The 25,942-nt window shown below is 51.3% G+C and overlaps 1 protein-coding gene across 1 annotated transcript in view; it reads right to left on the bottom strand.

Moving 5' to 3' along the window:
* The window catches only part of Drc1 (dynein regulatory complex subunit 1), a 35,771-nt gene that overhangs the window by 4,700 nt on the left and 5,129 nt on the right, over nt 1-25,942 (bottom strand). The window contains exons 2-13 of the mRNA XM_032909048.1: nt 22,268-22,355; nt 21,267-21,379; nt 18,089-18,272; nt 16,779-16,916; nt 15,331-15,417; nt 13,942-14,064; nt 7,071-7,210; nt 5,370-5,504; nt 4,642-4,877; nt 2,505-2,617; nt 1,429-1,518; nt 974-1,060 (exon numbers count right to left, since the gene is read on the bottom strand). Of these exons, the coding sequence (XP_032764939.1) occupies nt 974-1,060; nt 1,429-1,518; nt 2,505-2,617; nt 4,642-4,877; nt 5,370-5,504; nt 7,071-7,210; nt 13,942-14,064; nt 15,331-15,417; nt 16,779-16,916; nt 18,089-18,272; nt 21,267-21,379; nt 22,268-22,355 (1,534 nt within the window). The remainder of the gene's footprint in view (nt 1-973; nt 1,061-1,428; nt 1,519-2,504; nt 2,618-4,641; nt 4,878-5,369; nt 5,505-7,070; nt 7,211-13,941; nt 14,065-15,330; nt 15,418-16,778; nt 16,917-18,088; nt 18,273-21,266; nt 21,380-22,267; nt 22,356-25,942) is intronic.

Consider the following 25,942-nt stretch of genomic DNA (forward strand, 5'->3'; position numbering starts at 1 on the left):
GTATGGAGATGCACACTTGTGATCCCCTTACTTAGGGTAGTGAGGGAGGAAGACTGTAAGGGTTTGAGGACTACCTCACTCTTTCCTTTGCACTATTGACCAACGGTTTTCTCATTGGCTTATGTGGGCTCTTTATATATTAAGGACACTGATCCTTAACCTGGTATTAATTGAAAATACTCTCCCTCAGACATCATGTATGCTTTAAGATCTTCCTGTCACCTCCTCCCATGTACCGTGATTCTAGGCCTACATCAGCACACATTGTTTACGTAGTGAAGTGAATCAAACCCAGGACTTCAGAGATGCTAGGCAAGTACCTTCCAAATAAGCTACACCCTAGCTCTTGTCCTACCCACCCCCCTTTCTGAAGGCTGCCAGGAAACTCACCCTGGGGCTAACAATACTAAAACCATTTTTATTTTCGATGTTTAACTTAAAAACTTAAAACGTTGAAAGTGACTCTCCACAAAGTTGTTCTTTGTATCTCCTTCTGAAATTATTTACAACACAATATTCATGGTGTCACAAATGAGTCCTGCTTCCTAGGAAACTGTGATTGATCAGAATACCCAGAATGCAGTGCATTCATGTTTTACAGTGCTTAAAGCCTGGTCTTGAGGAAAACCCAGGAAAAGAGTCCTTGGATCTCAATATAGAACAACATCCCATCCCTCCCCCAGCCATTCTGCCCTTTGCAAATAGAAAAGACTAACAATGAAGCCAATACTATTAGCCATTCCTGGCATAGATGCTGTCAACTCCACCAGGTCCAGGATCAGTACTTAACTCCAGCATATCGCCTAAACAGCTACAAGAGAAGAAGATATGGTGGAGGGAGGTGCCAGCCACATCAGAACCCAGGGCCTGTGCCATAGACTGAGGCAGAGGAGAGAGCCAGGACCCCATGAGGAACCAAAACCTGTAGAGAAACGAAATGGAAGGAGACACTCTCCCCAGCTTCCCATCTCACCTGGGCAGAGGATAAACGGTGGGCTTTGAATCTAAGGAAGAAGTTTACCATCTTGTACAAGTCATCCTCGCTCTCGATTCCCAGGGCCTGAGGAGAAAACAAGATGGCTACTCAGACGCCTCATCAAATAGACTATGAACTCAGGCTGCTCGTAGACGCTCAGCGACTCTGAGCCAGAGACTCAGATGCTCCCCTCGGCATCTCTGGATGCTGAAGAGAGTCTAGGTAGCTGCCGTGAACTGAAACCGTCAGAACACCAACAAAGCCCAGCGTCAGGAGGGCTCCGCACAGAGCACACCGCCAAGGCCAATTTGAAGTTGAAGGCAAGCAGTGAGCCCAGGGAGGCCTAGGAGACTGGTACGGTCTTAGGGTTGAGGTAATGTCGAAGAAAAATAGGCCCTGCCCCCACCCCACCCCCACACCCACACCCCACGTCCTCTCTGCCCAATACTCACAGAGAAGATGGCATCCAACCTCAGCAGATAGCACTCACTCTTCTCCAGGGGGAGGAGCAGGCTCAGTAGTTTGCTCTCTATGAGGAAACCCTGAGAAGAAGAGGAAGATGGCGTCCCCAGTCAGGGCCAGGTTTCAGGAACAAGGCATAGGGTCTGCAACCATCCACAATGTGACTCTCCAGAGACAGCACCACAGAGCACAACCTCTAACAGTGAACTTTTGGGCGGTGGGGCCCTCGATGAAGGTCATCTTGAGAGACCTAAGCCGATCTCAGGAAGCAAGACCATAGACAGAGTCAGATCCCATTTTGGGTTTAGACCGCCCCCAACCCACCCACAAGCCACTGGTCAAGCTGAGTCTTCACCAGATTGAGCCTCAGTGCCCGCTGCACCCATACTCTCCCCCAAATAGTTACAGAGCCCAGGAGCAAGCGCTGAAGAGGGAAGAGAGGGCTATGGAGATGTGAGTTGCATCAGAGCGCATGCGTGGGACACAGATGGGGGAGGGGCGAGGAGAAGCCAAGTGCCACACTGAGCCGAGGAACTTGGGAAGGTCTCCAAGGACAGTTAGTTGGTCATGCTGACTGGCTGTATTCCTTCAGCAGGAGTGGCTCCAGAAGCAACAAAGAAAATGTCCTTGACTGTCCCAGGACCACTGGGGCTGAGCTGTGTTTTAGTTCCTCTAGCACCTGGGAAAAATGGCGTCTAAGAAGCACCCACAAGATGTTGCAGTAACCCAGATCCCACTGAGCCAGCTCCAACACGCCGTGGCTCTCAGCTTGATCCGAGTTGCCAAAACAGTGGAAGTATCGTAGACCTGATACAGTTGGAGAAAGGCCACCGCAGGTGCGGCCACACGAATGGTAAACCTAGCAGATGAATTAGAGGCAGGCGAGGTAATACTGTCAACCAGCAATGCTCTCAGAAGGAGCTGGAGATTCTTCCAGAACACACTGGCCCACTGGGAGAGCAGCCATTACTGGCCGGGCCTCGGCAAGCACTGCCTTGCAAGCTCACTCCCCAGCCCCCTCTCCGGGCAGGCCTGGCTCCAGGCTGCATGGCCGCAGAGGCCTTACCGACTCATCACACAGGAGCACCAAGATCTTTTTGGTAGTTTTTGCTGAAACTTGATTGGGCAGGTCCATGTAAGACTCGTCTTCGGACATGGCTGTCTCTGTCCCCTCATCTTCTACAAGTGGGTCAAGGAAAGAAAGGCATTAAGAGGATGACTTCCTGTCCTTGCGGACTTAGAAGCAGTCGGCAGCTTTCCCGGAGCAAATGGGCCTCTTGCTGCCTCTCTGTGGCCACCTATTTCTGAGTGCTGAACAAAGCCTGCCCTGTGGGAACCAGACTTGGGGATGGCTCAAAGACTGCCTGGAGACAGTCCTAGCCAGCCAGGATGATGGATTCCCCAATTTCATCTACTGGAGGCCTCATGCTTAGAGTCCTACCATGAGCCAGGAAGTAAGAGGGGAGTTTGAACATATTTATTTGCCTTTGGGACACAGTTCTGGAGGCAGGTTACAAGATTTTGAAACCCACAGGGTTTAGAAGCAGCCAAATAAAAGGACAAAATGGCTGCCTCTGAGAGAGGAACACTGACAATTGGACCGCAAACTTCTTTTAAAATTAAAAAGAGGGGTTGGGGATTTAGCTCAGTGGTAGAGCGCTTGCCTAGCAAGCAAGGCCCTGGTTCGGTCCCCAGCTCCAAAAAAAAAAAAGAAAAGAAAAAAAATTAAAAAGAAAGGGGGGAGAGAGATGGCTCCAAGTCAAGAGCACTTTACTGCTCTTGCAGATCAGTTCCCGAACCCACATCTGTCAGTCCACAGCCGCCTGTAACTCCAGCTCTAAGACACCCAACACCACCCTCTGGCCTTCTCGGGCTCACACATGCGGCATATACCCACACATAATTGATTGTAATTAAAGGGAAGAAAAAATACACAAAGAAAAAACATACAAGAAAACGAGAAACTACAATTTTAAAAATTAAAAAGAGGGGTTGGGGATTTAGCTCAGTGGTAGAGCGCTTGCCTAGCAAGCGCAAGGCCCTGGGTTCAGTCCCCAGCTCCGAAAAAAAGAAAAAAAAAATTAAAAAGACTTTACCCTATTAATTCTTTATCAGAAAATGGGAGCTCACATCATCCTGTAATGGCTGGTAAGATGTTTCAGTAACTAAAGATGCTTGCCACCAAGCCTGACAACCTAACCTAGATCCCTGGAACCCACATGGTGAATGGAGAGAACCAATCCCTGCAAGTTGTCCTCTGATCCATATATGTGCTGTGGTGTTGGCATGCAAACACACACACACACACACACACACACACACACACACACACACACACACACACACACACACACACAAATACTTTTAAAAGTCATGTATTGCCCAAGACTGAGAAAATGGGCCTCTTGCTGCCTCTCTGTGGCCACCCATGAGTGAAAGTCTGCCGTGCGAAGATGGTTGTTCGAAAAGTAAAATAAGTCTATGAGCTGGCATATGCCTGCAATTCTAGAACTTGGAGCATCGGGAGTTCAAGGCCAGTCTTAGCTACTTGGAGTTTGAGAGGCCCTCTTGGGCCACACAAGAGACTCTGAGAGTCCAAGATAGCATACACTGCTGAGAATATGGAATGACCATGCCTCTGTGTAGTCATTTCCAACAAGATAACAAACCTACTTGTGGCAATCTGTCCCAATGATTTTCTAACAAAGAAAATGAAAAGACGAATCAGCAACACTTGTAATCCCCAGAGCAAACACAGGACTGGAAAGAGTCCAGGGATGATCAGAGCTGTCTGAGTGAGCTCAAGCCCGAGTCACCCAGTCCCATGTGGAAAGGAAGCCAGTCAATGGAACTGGAAATCAAGTGAGGGTTTAGCTGCACCACAATGACTTCAGAACGTGCCTAACGTGTGTGAGGTGCTGGGTACCACAGACAAACAAAGGGGAGGAGGGAGAGTATGTTTTTATTTATTGTGTGTGGAGGTCAGAGGTCATCTTGCAGGAGTCGGTTCTCTTCTATTATGTGGCTTCTCGGGTTTGAACTCAAGATGTCAAGCTTGGTGGCAAGCTCCTTTACCAGCTGAGCCCTCTCGCTAGCTCAGTTCTGAGCATCTCTCCTGTTGTTCCCATGTAACATGGGCGCACTGACCTATGTTCTCAAATGGCCCCTCCATGCTACGTCTCCACGACTCCGTTTCTAGTCACCTGACTGCAGCAGCAGTTCTTCTAGTATTTGTGTGACTGACTTCTGCTGCTGCTGCAGGGAGATCGGCCCCACATTATTCAGGAACCAGAAGTTGGGAATCTTCCAGGGCAACCCCAGGTGCTGGGAATGAATGATCTTGTCCACATCGAAGGCTCTTTGCGCCAGTTCCTTCGCCTCAGCTTCATTCATCAGCCAAATCTCCCGAAACTTATCCTGGTCAATGATGATGAAGTGTCTGTGAAGGGAAAGCACAGAGCACGGCCAGATGACATCAACGATCCCCACCCACCCACCCAACCCCGCCTTCTCAGACCCATCCCGTGAGCTGTAGGTGTTCCCCACCCCCCAACCCCCACCCCACCGCTGGATTGTTTTCTGCCACCTTTCCCAGCCTGTTCTGGCTGGCTCTCTGGGAGAGTGACCTTCCTTAAACTTTAGCTTTGATGAGTGTCACTTTGTCACATGCTGGAGACTGGAGCAGTGGCATCCCAGTGCTCCCAGTTGTCAATAGGACCAGAACATGAAGAAGAAGTGCAGCTATCCCAACAAGGAATAAGATGGACAAGTGACACACGAGGGGGTCCGCAGACCTCTGGGCTGGCTCCAAAAGACCTGCTGAGTTCAAGTCTAGTGAAGTCATCGCTACTGAGCCCCTGCCGACTCGCCCTCCTAAGCCCCCGCCCCCATTGCAAGACAGGTCCAAGGGCTCCATCCTCAGGACACTTACCTTATGGCTTTCTGTAGGTCCTTGAACTGCGTCACGAGCCGTTTGTAGTCTGAGGTCAGGGACTGGTTGTCCTCCTGAAACTGCTTTATCTGCTTGCTGTATTTTGTTCTCAGGTTGTTGAGGATATCGTGCAGGCTGATTGAGAGGAGGAAAGCAAAGTGGGGCAGCTAAGCCCACTGCATGAAGGTCCCCTCTCGCCGCCTGACTTTTTCTCCCCCTTCAGAAGAAAAAGGCATTTACCCGTGCCTGGGGGCTACCACAAAAGGTCCAGAAAGCAAGCCGGTCTACCCGCCCACTCACTCACCACCCACCCACCCACTCATTCACACACTCACCCACTCACTCACCACCTGCCCACTCACCACCCGCCCACTCACTCACCCCTCCTCCTCCACCACCCCACCACCCCACCACCACCCCCCTCCTCCACCCCCACCCACTCCTCACCCCTCCCACCCACCACCCCTCCCCACCCACCCACCCTCCCACTCCCACCCCTCCTCCACTCACCACCCCTCCCACCTCACCACCCACCCACTCCTCACCCCCCCACTCCTCCCCACCCACCCCTCCCACCCCTCCACCTCACCCACCCTCCACTCCTCCCACCCACCCCTCCTCCCCTCCCCACCCCTCCCCACCACCCCCCCCTCCTCACCCACCCCTCCTCCCCCACCCCTCACCACCTGCCCACTCACCCCTCCTCCACCTCCTCCTCCTCCACACACCTCCCACCACCCCTCCTCCACCCCTCACCCACCCGCCCTCCCCACCCACCCCTCACTCCTCCCCCCCCTCACCACCACCCCTCCTCCCACCCACTCCTCCCCCACCCACCCCTCCCCACCCCCCTCCTCCCCACCCCACCCCCACCCACCCACCCCCCCTCCTCCTCCCTCCTCCCCACCCACCCCCCCTCACCCCCCCTCCTCCTCCACCCCCCACCCCTCACCCCCTCCCACCCCACCCTCCTCCTCCCCACCCACCCCTCCCCCACCCCACCCCCCACCCCTCACCCCTCCCCTCCCACTCACCCTGCCCCTCCCCACCCCACCCCCCACCCCCCACCCCCCCCCCCCCTCCCCCCTCTTGTCCCCCCCCCCCCCCCCCCCCCCCCTCCCCCCCCCCCCCCCACCCCTCCCACCCCTCCCACCACCCCCCCCTCCTCCCACCCACCCACCACTCCCTCACCCCCTCCTCACCACCCCCCACTCCTCACCCCTCACTCATCCACCCCTCACCACCCCCGCCCTCCTCACCCCTCCTCCTCCACACTCACTCCCCCACACCACCACCCTCCCTCCACCCCTCCACCACCCGCCCTCCACCACCCACCCCTCCCTCCTCCACCCCCCCCACTCCTCCTCCCACCAACTCACCCCCCTCCTCCTCCACCCCCCCCCTCCCCCCCACCCCTCCCCCACCCCCCCTCCACACCTCCTCCTCCTCCCACCACCCCCCCCTCACCCCTCCCCCTCACCACCCCCCTCCCACCCCCACTCCTCACCACCCCGCCCTCCACCCCTCACTCCCTCACCACCCGCCCCTCCACCCCTCACTTGCTCACCACCCCGCCCCTCCCCCCTCACTCGCTCACCACCCCCCTCCCCCCTCCTCGCTCACCACCCCGCCCTCTCACCCCTCACTCCTCACCACCCGCCCCCTCACCCCCACTCACTCGCTCACCACCCGCCCACTCACCGGTTGAGTTTCCTCTTCTGCTGGGACTTGATCACCGTGCTCTCTTCGTCTCTCTTCTTCAGGACCTGGAAGTTGTACTCCAGCTTCTCCTGGTTTAGCTGGTAAGTTGCCTTCATCTGCTGCAGCTGCTGCTCAAGAATCTGGTGTAGATTTTAAAAGTAAATACACAACACACACACACGTACATACATGCATACATGCATGGACACACACATCTATACATGCATACCGAGTTGGCCCTAGTATAACATTCTATCCCAGAGGACCTTAACGGTTTGTCCAAATCATGTTCCAGTGGGACCTCGGGGACAGATGCCTCCACCTGAATTAGCAATTCAACCGTGAAGGGCTGGGAGCAATGGCGCAGAGGTTAAGGCATTCGTGGCCGTCACTGAGGACTGAGAGCTGGGATCCCAGCACATATGTTGGGAAGGGGATACAACCTGCACACACATGTGCATACACGAAGACACAGACACAGACACACACACACACACACACAAATAAAAACATAATGAATCTAAAAAGAAGAAGCAAAATAACAGCTAACTACAGATCACTCCTGTGGCAGCTAACCCTGAATATTCAGAGAAAGGGGGCTTCCAGGATGTTCAAGTGCGATGAACCCTGGCTCCAAACCCATTAATGGTAATGAAAACTGTCTTTTAAAACACCATAAAATACCATCGCAGAAGCTTAAATTTTCCTCAGTTTTGCTCTGCAGAGCAGCAGGATCAGCGGAAAGCAACCAACCCATGTTCATTTTAAAGGACGGACATCGCTGTTGTGTGGGAGAAAGAATTCAGTCCTTTGTGGTGGAAGGCATATTGGCGGGTAGCGCCATAGCAGTGCCACGGGGGCCAGTCTGTTCACATTGCTCCGTGAGCAGGAAATGAGAAAGGGGACAGGTATCTCATGGGTCCACATCCACCAAGTGACCAATGTCAGATATCTTTCTAGGTGCTTCTGGGAAACCACTATTGTAGATCCCATCTAGGTCTAACACAGATGAACACACCCATGTTAACAAGTTTACAGTAAGCACAGGGTGTGGGGGACGGGAAGAATGCTCTCCTTCAATTACAGAGAAGAATGCTCTCCTTCAATCAGAAACTCAGAAGCCCTCGACCTTGGCAACGGCCCTGGAAACAGCCCTGAGTGGGGCATCACCTCATCTCTGCTGAGACCTGGGTGAGCACCAGCTGGCGGGCTGATACTGAGAGCTCCGAGCTCTGGGGAGGGGATGTGGTACAGGAGGAGGGAGGTGTGGAGAGAAACCACAAGCAAGACACCTGGCAAGGATAATTAGCAGTGAGGAGGGCAGTGCGGCTGAACCGAGCCAAGCTTATTCAGAACATCATTCAGAAGTCAAGAGAGTGTCTCTACAGCTGCTAAGCATGGGCGTCCCGACCCTGCAGAAAGGTTACTCTGCCAATTTGTGGGAAAATGGTAAGAGTGGTGCACACCTCCAATCAGAGCCTTCCAGAGGCCCAGACAGAAGGGCTGTGAGTTCCAGGCCACCCTGGTCTACCTGGTGAAATCCTCAACAAATGTATTAATTTGCATGCAAGCAAGTGTTGTGTATGTGTGTGTGTTCACTTGTGTGAGCAGGACTGTAATGCGTGTGGGTACCATGTATGAAGGTTGATGTCAGTCACTCTCTTATTTTTTGAAACACTGAACTTGGAGCTCACTGACTAGGTGAGGCTGGCTGGCCAGTGAGCTACAGGAATCCCCTCGCCTCCACTACCCTGACACAGGATTTACAGTGACGTGCTACCGTGGCAAAAGCAGATGCTAACACGCTCCTCTTCTGAGTAGAAGGGGCAATTTAACATGTGGTCTCCCCAAAGCCTCTCTCCTGTCTCTCTCAGCCAGACTGAGATTCCTTTCAAGGAATTCGGAGAAGGTGATTCCGGGCAAGTCTTCCTCAGGGAGAGCGAACTGGGAGGTGACAAAGGGAAGGGAAAGCCAAGAGGCTGAAATTCACATGCCTCAGCCTCCCAAGTGCTGTGATTATGGGCATGAGTCACTAAGACAAACATAATCTCTACAAATACACCCCGAAAACTGAACCATGGGCCTATTACATGCTAGACAACCACTCCCTCACTGAACAGCCCAACATCCTGCTTGCCTGCTTCCCTTCTCTCCCCTCCCCTCCCTCCCCCCGCCCCTCCCCTGCCTCTGCCTCCTTAGTGCTGGGATTGAAGGTGTGCACCACCACCACCCAGCACCTCTTTGTTTCTTAGAAGTGAAGTGATTAGGTCCAAGGTTCTCAGTAATTGGCTTTGCCAAGAGCAATGTGTGGCCTGTGCCCCACAGGCGGGGAGCCCTGTCCCCACCACCTTGTCTTGTCAGAACTGAGCACCTTTCCAGAGCAGCCTCCGAGAAGACACTGAAGTGACGGGCGAGGAGCTGCCAAGGGCTATATCTCCCCTTCCAACCATATCTAACATTTGATGTTGAGATTTCTAATGTGAACAAGGACCCAAAGGATCCATGGGAGATTCTCAGGGCAGGACCAATTCAGGTGTGATGACCTCGAGTATGTTCCTAGGGATGGTCCAGTGTGGTTCCAGAGAACAATTCTTTTTTTCTCTGATGGAAACCAGTCACGTTCCAAACATGACCGTTTGGGGCATAGCCCAGGAGTCGGGATCAGAACCCAAGCTATATGAGCTCAGGGGCTGGCCAGGGACCAGTGAGGTAGCTTGTCACAGAAGTCCAGGAGAAAAGTCCCGTGTTGGCTAGGTTAACAGGAAGAAAGGCATGACCACTCAGAGGGGAAGGTCTCCTGAGCCACTTGGAACTAGAGGTGACAGCAGCGGCTCTTCCGGACCTCTCTGGGACAAAGAGTGCATGAGTGTCTGAGTGGTGGTGTCCAGAGACCCCGGTGCTCCCCACAACTCTGCAGTGAGCCTGGATTGACGGGACAGCACTCTCCAAACCTCTCCAGCCACAGCATGTATTTACATCCATACTACGATGAGCATATGTGCTGCAGTGAGCCTGGATTGACGGGACAGCACTCTCCAAACCTTTCCAGCCACAGCATGTATTTACATCCATACTACGATGAGCATATGTGATTCTCACATGAACTCAATGTGAATACCATTTTTAAAGGAAGACTGTATTAAAAAATGTATTTTCCTATGTGCATTTACAAAATTATTTTGTCTTTGAATATGGTTGCCCCAGAGAGTGGCATTATTAGGAGGTGTGGTCTTGTTGGAGGAAGTTGTCACTGTGGGCATGGGCTTTAAGACCTTCATCCTAGCTGCCTGGAAGCCAGTCTTCTCCTATTGCCTTCTGAACAAGATGTTGAACTCTCAGCTCCTCCTGGGCCATGCCTGCCTAGATGCTGCCATTCTCCGGCCTTGATGATGATGGACTGAACCTCTGAACCTGTAAGTCAGCCCCAGTTAAATGCTGTCCCTATAAGAGTTGCATTGGGGGGTTTGGGGATTTAGCTCAGTGGTAGAGCACTTGCCTATAAGCGCAAGGCCCTGGGTTCGGTCCCCAGCTCCGAAAAAAAAAAAAAAAAAAAAAAAAAAAAAAAAAGTTATGTTGGCTAGGTGTCTGCTCACAGCAGTAAAACCCTAACTAAGACACCTTCCGTTTTTAAAAAATCCAGGACCTTGTACATACTAGGCCATCCTTTAAGATATATTTAAGGGATAATGAAAAGAAAGAGAAATAACTTCTGGAAGTCATTTCTGATCCTACATGTCCTCTGGTATCTATGCCTATACAATGATGTGCACACGCGTGCGCGCGCACACACACACACACACACACACACACACACACACACACACACACAGAGGAACATTTCCAGTGCCACCTTTTTAATGTGTATGTGTGAGTGACTGCATGTATGTACATGCACCATGTGCAGGTAAAGGAAATTGTGAGCCACCAAGCCCAGGTTTTCCGCAAGAGCAGCAAATGCTCTTAACCCCAGAGCCATCTCTACAGCCCCGGGCACCACATTGTTAGCATTGTGAATCGCTTCCTGTCCCGCACTTCACTGAATACGGTGCAGAGGCCTCGGAGCTGAAGGACTTGAGTCCGGTTTGCAATGTGGAAGAGTTTAGCAATATGCAAAGCCCCCAGGCAACCGGATAGCAGCAGCCTGGTCTGATTGTTTTGATTTGCATCTCTGCTTGCACACGCGTTTGACTAGTGTTGGCTATTTTTGCTTCCTCTGTGGCAATGCCAGTGACAGATGCCTTGGGCAAAGCCAGTGTCCTGAGCGTGTAACACCAGCCCTCTGGGCTTCACCAGATCTCAGAGGCAAGGCAGCTCCCACTGGGGTCCCAGCGGCAATGCCATATGGAGGTTGTTAACAGTGTGGCCGGAGATCCCACACGACTCAAAGAAGCCTGTGTCCTCCACAGTCCACGTCTGCAGGGCACAGTGACGGGTTACACAGCTGGTTGTTGGTTTCCTCTCCTTATGTTTATGACTGTCAATCAGCTCAGGTTTTAGTCTCAGCACAGTCATCCTTGATTGATAAATAGTAATCATAGATTATTGTTGCTTATTTGCTTGTTTTCTGAGAAGGGTCTCATGTAGCCTAGACTGGCTTCAAATCCAGATGTAGCCAAAGATGACCTAGAACTGCTAATCCTATTGCTTCCATCTTGTAAACTCTCTGGGGTGCGAGCATGTTCTCCCGGGTGCAGGCAGGTACTCTGGGGTGCAGGCATGTACTCTGGGGTGCAGGCATGTTCTCCCGGGTGCAGGCATGAACTTTGGGGTGCAGGCAGGTACTCTGGGGTGCAGGCAGGTACTCTGGGGTGCAGGCATGGTACTCTGGGGTGCAGGCAGGAACTCTGGGGTGCAGGCAGGTACTCTGGGGTGCAGGCATGTACTCTGGGGGGTGCGGGCAGGCTCTGGGGTGCAGGCATGACTCTGGGGTGCAGGCAGGTACTCTGGGGTGCAGGCATGTACTCTGGGGTGCAGGCATGAACTCTGGGGTGCAGGCAGGTACTCTGGGGTGCAGTCATGTACTCTGGGGTGCAGGCAGGTACTCTGGGGTGCAGTCATGTACTCTGGGGTGCAGGCAGGTACTCTGGGGTGCAGGCATGAACTCTGGGGTGCAGTCAGGTACTCTGGGGTGCAGGCATGAACTCTGGGATGCAGGCATGTCTCTGGGGTACAGGTGGGTACTCTGTGGTGCAGGCATGAACTCTGGGGTGCAGGCATGTACTCTGGGGTGCAGGCATGAACTCTGGGGTGCGGTCAGGTACTCTGGGGTGCAGGCATGAACTCTGGGATGCAGGCATGTACTCTGGGGTGCAGGCATGAACTCTGGGGTGCGTTCAGGTACTTGGGGTGCAGGCATGTGCTCTGGGGTGCAGGCATGTACTCGGGGGTGCAGGCATGAAACTCTGGGGTGCAGGCAGGTACTCTGGGGTGCGGTCAGGTACTCTGGGGTGCAGGCAGGTACTCTGGGGTGCAGGCATGTACTCTGGGGTGCAGTCAGGTACTCTGGGGTGCAGGCATGAACTCTGGGATGCAGGCATGTACTCTGGGGTACAGGTAGGCATACTCTGGGGTGCAGGCATGAACTCTGGGGTGCAGGCATGTACTCTGGGGTGCAGGCATGTACTCTGGGGATGCAGGCATGTACTCTGGGGTGCAGGCATGAACTCTGGGGTGCAGGCATGTACTCTGGGGTGCAGGCATGTACTCTGGGGTGCAGGCATGTACTCTGGGGTGCAGGCATGAACTCTGGGGTGCGGTCAGGTACTCTGGGGTGCTGGCATGTACTCTGGAATGCAGGCAGGTACTCTGGGGTACAGGTAGGTACTCTGGGGTGCAGGCAGGTACTCTGGGGTGCCGGCATGTACTCTGGGGTGCCAGCATGTATCTTATCCTTGACTCCTTTCCCCAGACATGTATCATTTGCCACTGTGCCTGGCACATATTCAGTGTTTCTGGTTAACATCCTTGTATTAAAGACGGCAGCTTTTACCGAGAGTTGGACTTACAATTTTAAATAAACATGGGCCAGCTGAGCCCAGTGGCATAGGCTACAACCTCAGCCACTCCAGAGGCCAAGGCAGGTGTGTCACAAAGCCGGACAGGTGACTTCGTGACCAGCCTAGGTAACTCGAGACTATCTCAAAAGTAAAAAGAAGGCTATGGATGAAGCTCAGTGGTACAGTGTCTGCTTAATGTGCGTGAGACCCCAAATCCAACCCCTAAAACAACAGATGATAGATGAGAGAGAGAGAGAGAGAGAGAGAGAGAGAGAGAGAGAGAGAGAGAGAGATATGATAGAGCATGAGCAGTCTAGAACAAAACCACTTTTTTCATTCATTGAGAGTTAAGCTAAGTCAGGCATGGTAGCACCCACTTCAGTCCTAGCCCTCAAGAGGCAGAAGCAGGCGAATTTCTGTGAATCTGAGGCCAGCAAGTTCCAGGACAACAAGGGCTACACAGATAAACACTGTTTCCAAAAGACAAATCATTTTTGAAAAGAGTTAAACTAAAGGGTTGGAGGGGGTGGTTCAGTGGTTAGAGCACTGTCTGGTTTTGCAGAGAACCTGTGTGTGTCCTAGTCCTAACACTCCCACGGTGGCTCACAACCACCTGCAACTCCCAGCACTTAGAAGCTAGAAGCAGAAAGATCAGGAGTTCAGGGTCATCCTTGGCTACACAGAGAGTTCAAGACCAACCTAAGCTACATTAGACCCTAACCCTGCCCACAAAGAGTAAAAATAAATAAAGGTAAAAGGAAGCAGTAAATACTATGTAGTAAGTGACTGCCTCTGAGACACTGGGTGCTGTAGCTAAGTTGAGACCCTTGGAGACAGCTGCCACCTGATCCCGGGTGAGGGGAGCGGTCCCTCACCTGCACGTCCTGCTCCAGCTTGATCTTGATCGAGTTGTACTCCTCGCAGTCCCAGACCCGCTGCCTGTTGAGCTGTTTCTCGTAGTCCTCCACCCTCTTCATGCGGTTGATGAGGTACTCCAGCTAAGGATGGCAGACCACAGGATTAGGGAGCCTCCTGCACAACTCAGTCCTCCAGAGAGCCCAACAAGCAGGCCAGTGAGTGGCCCGGAAGTCTCACAGACAGCGATGGCATTCAAAGGCCTCAAGGCTTTGAGTTCTGGGAGCCTTAGCCAGGTTCTTATTGCAGAAACCACAGAGAGGCGCTCTGTCATGAAGGTAAACCGGGGCTGGCATGATGGCGCAGCTGTTAAGAGAGTAATGCTCTGCTAGGCCCCAAGTTCGGTTCCCAGCATCCACATGACTGTAACTCCAAGAGACCTATATACCTTCTTCTGTTTCTGTGGCTCCCACACCCTCACATAGGCTCACATACCTACACATTACAACAAAAACACAAAAGCAAAAGAACAGAGTTTAAAAGAAATTAGACTCTCTTTATAACCTAGCCTAACGGCGATGATGATGATGTGTCTTACATCGTTTCTTTGTTCTTTGTACATGTGAAATGAAGTAATGCAATATCCCCAGGATATCTCTTAAATATGTCTTAATACTGGAATGTACACACCTGCAACACCAACAATCAAGAGGCAGAAACACGTTCACAAGTTCAAGACCAGCCTGTTCTACACAGGGAGTTTCAGGCAAGACAAGACTACACAGTGAGACCATCTCAATAATAACAATAATAATAATAATAATAATAATAATAACAATAATAATAACAATAATAACGATAATAATATAATTAGGCAAAGTATGTTTTAAATGTTTCCCGTAGGTGAGATAGCTCAGCTGGAAGAGTGCTCACTTAGCACAGAGGAAACCCTGGGTTGGGCCCTTGTACTTCATAAACTGGACGTAATGTTGCCTGGCTTCAGCATTCAGGGGATGCAGGCAAGGTCAAAAGGATCAAGGTCACCCTGAACATATAGAAAGTTTGAGGCCATCCTGAGCTATATGTGGCCATCCTGAGCTCTCTCAAAGAAAGAAGGAAAAAAAAATCAAAACACTTTCTTGGGCCACAAATGCTATGACTTTGGTGGATGCCGAGGGGACAGTGTGACAAGATGGTGGAAATCTCTGCAAGCTGCGAAATTGTTCTCTAACCCTCAGACACATCCAGCCTTCAAACCCCCACCAGTAACTATGAAGCTCAGAAAGGAGCGTGAGCCACACAGGTCCTACTCGAGACACTTGAGGTTCAAGGCTTAGCGGTATCCATCGTTACCCACAGGTTCACGGTCGCCCTGGACGCCCCCACCCACCCACTTGCCCACCCTTTACCTCCTTGGCATTGTGAGCCTGCAGGGCTCGCTCCCATTTCTTCTTATTAGTGGTTAGCAGTTCTTGTCGCTCTGACTCAAAGGCCTTCTGCAACAGGACAGGAAACAGCACTGTCTGTCCCCATTGTGGGGAGGGGGCCCCATCAGTACCAAGAACTTTTAGGTAACAACACAAGTGCCTTGTCACATTGACGAGCAAAGTCACGTACAAACGTGAACTCCCCACGTGTCATGCAGTTGAATGGCTGCTGAAAGAGTTGCACAGAAGCTAACAAACGTATACTTCTCATAGGTTCTGAGAGGAAGCTTCCCAGAGTCCCACAGCTTAGTGCAGTCGCTCTCCACCTTCCTAATGCTGCGAGCCTTCAATTTCTCGTGTTGTGGTGACCCCCAAACATAACATTATTTTATTGCTGCTTCATAACTGCTGTTTTGCTACTGTTGTGGATCATGATATAAATATCTGATATGCGGGATATCTAATATTTGACTGCTATGAAAGGGTGGAGAGCCACTGGCTTAGTCTATCAGAGGCCTGGTACTGGTGACAGAAAATCATCCTAGCTGGCAGCCTCAGGGCGAGCCTTGGCAAGTACCTCAACGTTGACCAGCATTGCCGTGGCTGGGCCCCACGAAACAAAGACAACATGCGATTGAGAAGGCCTCCCACTGCAGAGGTGACTCCCACTGCCCAGGTGACATGACGATCAGGAGAAGGTCCAGCCCTCTTATGTCTCTTCCATGTTTGGAAGCCCTAGAACCCAATCTTAATTTTGAAGGTGTCTTTCAAATTCAAGGCACTCATCCTTGATCCCTAGCTGTCACTTCCTGTCCCTGTCCCCTCACATCACAGTGGGCCATGTGCCAGCGACAAACCGCTCCATTTGATTATGGGTCTGGAACGCTAACATCCCTCACTTATCCCCTGTGGCTCTATACTGGCAACCTGGTTGAACTGAGAGGCTCCAGAGAGATGACTTTGGGCATGGCTCCTGGACAGTCCGAGACAGGGAAAGAGCCGTCCTGAGTGTGGGCAGCACATTAGATTAGGACCCTGACTAGAACAAGCTGGGGTCTGGTGGGATAAGGGGGAGAGGGACCCCCTTTAACTAGGCACACTCCTCTCTGCTTCTCGTCAGCCCCACGCCCTCTCCATCATGGCAGGCTGAGTCCTCTCAACCCATCAGCCACAGCAAGGCCTTTCCCCTTAACGTTTTCTCCCAGAGACTGCGCTTTCACAATACCAGCACCAGCCGAACTCGATACCTAGGAGTTTCTGTGTTTCGTTCTAGTCGTCTCCCATGAGAATGCAGGCTCTATTTTGTTCATGCCCCTGGGACAGTTCCCTGCATACAGTAGACACTGGGCTACTGTTTAATGAATGAATGAATGAGCAAACAAACCCTAAAATCAGAGACAGAAATCAGAGGTGTCCCCAAGAGCCCTCACCTCGATGTAATTGAGCTCTTGGCGGAAGTTCTTCATCACGCTCTTCACTTGCTCCTCCATCCTCTCCAGAAGCACGGTGATGTCTTCTGACTGTTTCTTCAAGTCCTTCACATACTGGTCATCCTTTATTTTTAACTCCTTGAGAAGAGAACAGGCAGAATTGGTCAGAGACAGAGACAGAAGCAAGAAGCCCCAAGCACACACAACCGTCACCTCGCGTCCAAAGCTGTAAACACTAGGCATTAGGCCAGGCGTGACGGCACGGATCTAGAGATGGGGGGCTTGTGAATGTGAGTGTCAGCCTTGGTTATTAAGTGAGTTCGAGGCCCCTCTAGGGTTCATAGTGAGCTCAAGGCCAGCCTGGCCTATATAGCAAGACTTAGTTACAAAGAAAAATCCAGGTGTGGTGGTATATACTTTTAAATCCCAGCGCTTGGCAGAGGGAGGCTGTGCATGCTAGGCAAGCACTTTACCACTGAGTTACAACCCTAGTCTCAGCCAATAGCCTTCAACAAGCCTACACTGTGGTGAAAGTCCCCTCAATGCTATGGGAGCCAGCGGTCAGCAGAGCGCTCACTCCATGCAGGTGGCCCTAGGCTCGATCTGTGGCATCGCATAAACCAAGTATAGTGACACACGCCTGCGATGTCAGTGCTTAGAAGGCCGAGGCAGGAGGGTTAGAAACTCAAGACCATCCTCCATTACAAGTACAGTTCAAGGCCAACCTGGTCCTTATGAGTCTGTACCCAGAAACTGAAAATGAAAAAGAAGAAACAGCATTATTGAACTAGCTGGACAGTTCACATTGTAAAATATAAAACAGCGCTCTCTCCTTTTGTCATAAAAAATTAACTCAGATGGAATAAAAACTTAAGAGCAAAGCCTAAAATAGCAAATGCCGGAAGAAAACAGAAGTGCCTTGGGAGAGAAGACTTGCCGTGGGAACAAAATGAAAACCAGACAAGTGGGACTGTGCCAGACCCAACCTTCTGAGAGGTTAGAGACTCAGCCAGCGGTGCACAGGGAATCTCTCAGAATGAGTCGGCAGCACCGGGAGCCATCTGCCTGAGAGAGCTGGTGCGCATGTCCACAAGGAGCTTCAACTCGGCATAAAAAAGGTCAACGCCACAGCCCACCTGGCCTTGAACTTGCTATCCTCCTGCATCAGTCTCCCAAGTGCTGGGATTACAGGTGTATATCTCCATTCCTGGCTTGAGTCTTGTCACGTGCTAGGTGACAAAGGAAGGCAGGAAAAGCCCAGGACCGCCATGCCACGCCCCCCTCGCCCAGGACGGAGGCTGGCCCCTTGCCTGCTGCAGCTCGCTGATCAGCTTGTTCTTGTCTTCTACGAGCCCAGCACAGTTCACCTGCTGGTTGTTGAGCATCTCCCACAGTTCCTGCGGAATCCGCTTCTGTCTGCCCTCCTCCCACTTCGACGTGATTTCATCAAATTTGTCCTGGCTGGTCTTAACTTCATTCTCCAACTTTTCCAGTCTGCAAGTAGAAGCATGCTGGGTGCTCTGGGTCCTGCCTTCCCGAGGCGGCTTCTCCCAAGAGCATGGTACAGGCTCCAAGGTTCAGGCCCTTCCCTCAGACACTCACCCAGAGGAAAACCAAACTCTGGGGAAACTATTTTTAGCATAACTTTGTATTGCCTGTTATTTATTTATTTATTTATTTATTTATTTATTTAGTGTGTGTGTGTGTGTGTGTGTGTACATGCACATACATGCGCAGGTACATGTGTGTAGAGGACAACTTGAAGAAGTTAGTTCTCAAAGAAAAAAAAATTTTAAAAAAGGGGTTGGGGATTTAGCTCAGTGGTAGAACGCTTGCCTAGCAAGCGCAAGGCCCTGGGTTCGGTTCCCAGCTCCGAAAAAAAAGAAAAAAAAATGTAAAAAAAGAAGTTAGTTCTCAGCTTCTATCACATGGGTCCCAGTGCTTCACCCCAAGTGATGCACTTTCCGAGGAAGACCAACAGCAAGCCGACACAGCAGAGCACAGGTTACCATCCTTCCACATCCGGCTCCCAGCCCCCAGCTCTTAATGCCCTGTGCAAATCTACGCTGACGTCTGTGATGGCCAACGTTGTTCATCAGCTTGGTAGGGTCCAGGGTCACAACAGAAGCAAGCCTTCGGGTGTGCCTTGAGGGCGAGTCAAGATTAGGGCACCTGAGGTGAGAAAGCCTGGGCTGAATGAGTCAGGGTCGCGCTCTCTCTCTCTCTCTCTCTCTCTCTCTCTCCCTCTTTTGGCATCAGATGCCGTGTGAGCAGCGGCCTCGAGCTCCTGCTGACATGGCTTCCGTAACCCCAAACTGTGAGCCCAAACAAGCCGTTCCTTGGCTAAGCCGACCCCGCCGGGTGTTCTGTCAAAGACAGGCGACTCACACAAAGCCTCTTCTTCATAAACTCCAGCCTCTATCTAAAGAGCACAGGCCAGGAGGCCACACCACGCCAGCTGGGCTGGGCGGGAGGGTGACACACCGCGGTTATCACAAACAGCTCAGATTCAAATCCTGGCCTTACTGCGGTCAGACTCAAGACAAGGCCCTTGGCCCCTGCGAGCTTCGCTTTGCTCCTCTGTACAACGGAGAGATGAAGCATGACCTTTGTACACCTGTTGCTAGGATTAATAAAATGACAAACTGTGTGTTTGGGGGGGCGGGGAGTCTCAGTACCTAGCAGCCTCATCACAAGTAGCACCTAAATTGTTTGTTTCGAGTCTCAGCTTTAGTCCCAGGCTGGCCTGGAACTCCATAGGCACCCGAGTGGCTTCACAACTGAGGCTACTCTCCTACCTCGACTTTCCAAGTGCTGAGATGAGTGAGTACAAGCACAGGCTGCCACACCCAGCTCATAAATTCTTATGTATGTTTTATTAACAGTGGAGCCTCAGGCGTCGGACCATTCCTCCCCAGCTAGACTAATGGGATGTAAGAGGAGGAAATCAGGAATGCCTTTTTAGAAATTCCAAAGAGGCCCCATGTGGGGTACACTGAGGATACGGCAGAGAAGAAGGCATCAGAGCTGAGAAGGGAGCTCTTCTGAAAATGGTGGCTAGGACCACACCAGCGAACACTGCTTACTCTATACAACTGTCACCAAACAAGACCACAACTTCTTTGTGTTTTGCTTTGGTTTTGGAGACAGGACTTCTCTGTGTATCCCTGGCTGTCCTGAAACTCACTCTGTAGACCAGGCTGGACTCGAACTCACAGAGATCCTCCTGCCTCTGCCACCTGAGTGCTGGGATTAAAGGGATGCTCCACCACCGCCTGGCTACAAACTTCTTTAAAGCAGGAGCCACAACATGAATATGATCACGTCCTGTCCCTTGCTATCCACCCAAGAGCACACAGGACCTATTACAATGATCCTTTCCTTTCTTTCTTTTTTAAGATATGCTGCTATATATGTGCCTAACCCTGAGCTATCTGTTGGTCTGGTCATTTAATTGATTTCTTGGTTGATTTGGGCCTCCCACTTCACCTCCAAATCTTCACTAGGCCTTTAAACAACGCCTCTAAATCTCAGCTACAGTGACATCATCTTATTGCATGATTCCAGGTAACAGTCCTGTATGCCAGAGAGCAGAAAACAAGCCACACTGTTTCCCAGTGCGTTTACCAAGACCAGAGAAGCTCAGATAAAAGGAAGAAAAACCCAGTGTTTTTCCTCACAAAGTGTCACTTTATCACTAAATATTTGGTTTATCTTTGACTTATCTGAGGCTGGAGTGGCCTCTGCGGATTAAACACTAGGGGGCGCTCCAAGCTCGGGTTTCCATCAATTCTGCTGCAGCTTTAGAGCCATAGAAAAGTTTGCTGACAGAGGCAAGCATTGACTTCCCCGCCCCCGCCCCAGTCATCCCACATTCTGCCAGCAACTCCTACTCAACAGGATTCACCTGCAAGAGTCATTCCCAGGGTTGTCAGCAGCATCTAAGCCACACCTGTCACTCCCAGGCATATTCCGGAGATTGCACACCTCTGCCTAAATGCCTTCGCAACAGCCTAAACCTTACTTGGCCTTCACAGTGCAACCCAAAATTCCTGCTGAGTTTTTCCCAACCTCTGCAGAAAAGCCAAAAGCCTCCTCCTGTGACTTCCTACAATCCTGACATTGATCTCATTTTTACAACAGACCACGGTTAAGTGTTCCAAGTTATCAGAGGCAAGGGACTGGCTGTCCATTCACACCCACACAGCTTGGGACACTTGAGGGAGGGGAGGGAGGGAAGGAAGGAGGGAGGGAGGGAGGAGAGAAGGGAAAGGAGGGAGAGAAGGAGGGGAAGGAGGGAGGAGGGAGGGGAGGAGGGGGAGAGAGAGGAGGAGAGAGGAGACTGGAAAAGGAGGACTATGGATTCATAAGGAACAGAAAGAGGATTCCATGAGACAATTTTTCGTTCAGGGTGGAAAATTTTCGTTCCAGGGACTTGGAGAGCTTTAGGGTGGCCACATCAGCACACGCATGTAGCCAATCCCTTACCGCTGCCGCTTTGTCTCCTCTTCCTCAACCCTCCTGTGGATCTCTCTTATGTCTGCAGCCACCTGAATATTTGTCACCAACTCAGTTCCACAGAGCAGGAGTTTAGTCAGTTTCTGGAAAACAAAGAGATGGCAATCTGTGAAGCTAGAACATTCTGGGCTGTGCGATGGCTCACTGCGTAAGTGTCCTTTGCTGCCAAGCCTGAAGACTTTAGTTCAACCCCGGGAGCCTACACTGTAGGAATCAACTCCCACTAATTGTCCTCTGACAGCCACATGCAACGTAGCATGCACAACCCGGGGCACACAAAATAAAAAAAATGTAATTATAAAAAAAATTAAGGCTGGGCATGGTAGTTTATGTCTTTAATAGTAGAACTCAGGGGGCAGAGGCAGGGGCAGGTGGATCTATGGTTTTAAGGCCAGCCTGGTCTTCACAGTGTTTTGTTTTGGACAGGATTTCTCTGTGTAGCTCTGGCTATCCTGAACTCCCTTTGTAGACCAGGCTGGCCTTGAGCTCACAGAGATCTGCCTGCCTCTGCCTCCCCAGTACTAGGACTAAAGGTTTGTGCCACCGACCAGCCTTACACAGTGGATTCTAAGCCAGCTTGCCTTGGACTCCCCATCTCTGCCACGCTGCCCACTCTGCATTTACATGGGTGTGGGGATCGGAACTCCAGTACCTGTGCTTCTGACACAAGCACTTTGGCCGCTGAGTCACCCCCACCCAATTCTCATTTGTTTGTTTTTGGGGCCGACTCATACTGTATCCTAGGCCAGTCTTGAGGCTGAGCACTCCTGCCCCTGTCTCTTGGGTCCCCATATTTATGTGCTGCCTTTTCTGGCAGGAGCCCACAGTCTGAAAGCTCACTCCTAGGGAACCCCAAAACAAGACAGACTCCAGTTCAGCCCCACTTTAAGAACGAAACACAGGTGTACTTCCTGCCTGCCTGACTATGAAGACCAGGCTAAGAGACTCTGCGGCCACCGGCCGGCTCATACCAGTCGGCTCTCTTCTTTCTGTTTGTAGCTCTTGCTTTGCTCCTCCTTACTCTCCTTCTTGCCATCCAAATACTCTCCCAGAGCTTCCCTGTGGCAGAAAGAAGTCAAAGCAGGACAATGCGGTCATGAGGGCCGTACTCTGTGTTTAGACAACGCCTTTAACCCCAACACCAGGGAGGCAGAGGCAGGTGGATCTCTATGAGTTCCAGGCCAGCCAGGTCTACAAAGCCAGTTCCAGGACAGCCAGGGCTATTACAGAGAGAAACCTAATCTCAAAAAACCAAAAACCAAACCAACGAACCAAACAACAACAAAAACCCACACTAGAAGCAAATAAAGGAGAATGGAGAACCTCAGAATACAAAGCCATCTTTGAGTAAATCCAGTCAGGTGAAAAGGACTGGGCGCTATCAAGTCCCCTGATGGCTGGAGCCTTCAGTTTGACAGAATGCAGAATCACCTGGAACAGGGATCTGGACTGTGTGTGGGGTTTATCGTAGGGTGTGGCTGAGATGGGAAGACCCAGCACCCGCTGTGGAAGACATTTCCTGGCTGGGATCCTCTGTACAAGGCCCTTCACCTCCCACCCTGCTGAGAATTATGAGCTGAAGTAAATTCTCTCCTTTGTTGCAGGAGCAGGAAAAGGAACCAGGTGTGGACACCGGCTGACGCCATCTGCCACATTTCCGGCCTTACTTTGCTCTGAATCCTGCCCTCTGGCTTCATATTGGATTCTAAAAGGGAGCATGTGTGCTTGGTAAATGGGCTTTCACAGACACTAAAACCAGCCCAGGGCAGCATGGACTTCCTTATCTTTGGCAGGCCCTGCCTCACTGACTGGTGCTGCGATAATGATCAACTAGAAAAGCTACAGCTTGAGAGCTGCCAGTTATGAAAGCGCAAAACCCTCGGGTCCGAACAGATGGACCATCACTGTCTGTCAATTGACCTTCCCAATGGGCGGCCAGGCCGGTGCCTTCCGGACGCCTCAGCACAGACCCCAGGGAATCCAGGTGCATCACGTCTTAGGGTTTCTATTGCTGTGAGGAAACATTATGTCCAAAAAGCAAACTAGGGGGAGAAAGGGTTTAATCAGTTTAAGCTTCTAAGTCTTCATTGGCAAAGGAAGTCAGGACAGGGATTCAACCAGGGCAAGACCTGGAGGCAGGAGCTATTCAGAGGCCTTGGAGGGGTGCTGCTCACTGGTTTGCTCCATGGCCTACTCAGCCTACTTTCTTACAGAACTACCAGCCCAGGGGTGGAACCACCCACAATGGGCTGGGCCCTCCCCCATCAGTCACTAAGAAAATGCCCGGCAGCCCAATCTTAAGGAGGTGAGGTTTTCTTCCTTTTTGCAACAGGGCCTCACTGTGGAGCCCAGGCTGACTGACTGGCTTTAAGCTCTTAACCATTGAGCCATCTTTCCAACCCTTAAAAATCTTCTAAAATAATACGTCTTTTCTAAAACTACATTGTAGAGCTGCAGAGGCAGCTCGGCAGTCAGGAGTACTCGTTGCTCTTCCAGAGGACCTGGGTTAGATTCCCAGCACCCACATGACAGCTCACGACACCTAACCAATCTGGTTCCAGATATGCACATGGGGTATATACACGTACAAAGCCAAAACACTGACAGAATAATTACATTACATTTTTCTCCACTGACAGGAAGACATGCTACATACGGTGTGCATGTGAAGTCTCAGCTTGGAGGAGTCATGCCTCTCCTACTTCCTGGGTACCGGGGACAGAGGTCACGATCAAAAGTGTCTTTATCCGATGAGCCGTCCCGCCAGCCCTCAGATCTTTTGAACTATCAATTCCAACTCACGCCAGCTCCTTCTGTAATTCTGTCCTGACTTTGGTTTTATCTGAGTTGGGGTCCTTGGAAGATAAAAAGGAGACTGTTCTGGGCGGCCTCTGAGCCAGAGTGGGGCTGTGCCTGCCACAGCTGACAATGCAACAAACACAAAAGGAATAGCCTAAGAAAAGGGATTCGGGGCTGGGGAGATGGCTCAGCGGTTAAGAGCACTGACTGCTCTTCCAGAGGTCCTGAGTTCAAATCCCAGCAACCACATGGTGGCTCACCACCATCTGTAATGGGATCTGATGCCCTCTTCTGGTGTGTCTGAAGACAGCGACAGTGTACTCACATGCATGAAATAAATAAGTCTTTTTTAAAAAGGAAGAAAAGGGATTCCATTTCTGAGGACTTCTTAGTTTGTTTTACTTTGTCACTGCATAGCATTTACAAATGGCAATAAACAGGCACTTAGGACCTGGAGGATGGCTCGGCACTTAAGGGAGAGTCCTGAGTCCTGCAGATTGTTGTCCATGTTTACAATGTCCTGTTGCAGACCTTCAAAGGTCACCCAAGCCTGCACTGACCCTGGTTTTTGGGAAGAAGCCTCATGGATAAGTGTCCTTAAAACAAGGAGCCAACGGCAGGCAGCAGAGAGGAGGACCAGCATCCACAGTGGGTGTAGCCTCAGAGCAGGGTTATCTATCTCCTAGGAAGCAGAGGGCTTCGCTCAAGCCATATGGACTTCTTCCAAGGAAATGGCAGTAGGCCCCGGCTGGGGACAGGAGGCAGAGGCCTCCATTCATGCCCTTGGCCCAATGGGGCGGTTAGCTAGCCAGCCTCTCTGCTTCTTTCTTAGCAGTGTGTGGCAGCTCCATCCCTTATCCACTCATCCTCAGAAGAGGACCCAACGGTAACAGATAACGCCAGGATGTGTCCAAGGACGAGCTGGCCGTCAAGTGGTGTGTCACACCGGGAAAAGGGAATTTAAAGCTATCCTTGTTGCTGACTCGACAGATCCTTCTACTACCCAGCCTTTCCTACTGGCAGCAAACTGAGCCCACCCAAGTCAGTGCCGGGCCTGCCTCCTCCATAACTTTCCTTCTGATTAAAACTCCTGCCTTAGCCTACCTTCGTCACCCCAGCACTTGGGAGGCTGAATCAGGATTACTGTGAGTTCCAGGCCAGCCTGGGCTACAGAGTGTGACCCTGTGTCAACGATGACAGAAACTAACAGACCAACAACTTTTGCCTGTGCAAGCATTTGTTCACACTCAGTCTCTATGTCCGCAAACAGTAAAACTCGTGGCAGCCTCTAATGAGGTTTACAGTCTTTAGAAACAAAGCTGAGATAATAAACTTGGGGTCTCTGGACTTCCTAGTGCAGTCATACTGGTTTTAACCCTTTCTCTCTGCCTCTTACCGCTAACTGCTCTCTCTTTAATTGGCATACTGGGCCTGGTGGCCAGAGCCTAGCATGTTGGGGCTCCCAGGATGGGTCTGGGTCCTAAAGCTGCAGTAAGAATAGTTTCTATTTTGATGAGAAAGTAAGACAGAGAGCTGTAAGTGCAAAGGCAGTGTGGGTTACACAGAGAGTGCCAGGCTGCCAGTGAGCTTGCCACACCCACGCTGCTAGCCCCTAAGAGGCCCTCCTCACTCCTAAGTGGTCAGATGGACTCCTAAGCAGCTTTTAAGTAAGAAGCTGCCAGGATTCCAACATTCCATCAGGAAATAACCCTTCACTGGCCTCAGCGCCGCCCACTGGGCTCGAATCCACCGAAGCCCAGTTTTGGAGATAAGAAAGCAGACAACCCCTCTGGACTCCCAAAACCCCTCTCAGAAGTGTCTTCTCGCTCAATTTCCTATCTGAACTT

The sequence above is a fragment of the Rattus rattus genome, chromosome 7 (assembly GCF_011064425.1).
Source record: "Rattus rattus isolate New Zealand chromosome 7, Rrattus_CSIRO_v1, whole genome shotgun sequence".
NCBI lineage: Eukaryota > Metazoa > Chordata > Mammalia > Rodentia > Muridae > Rattus > Rattus rattus.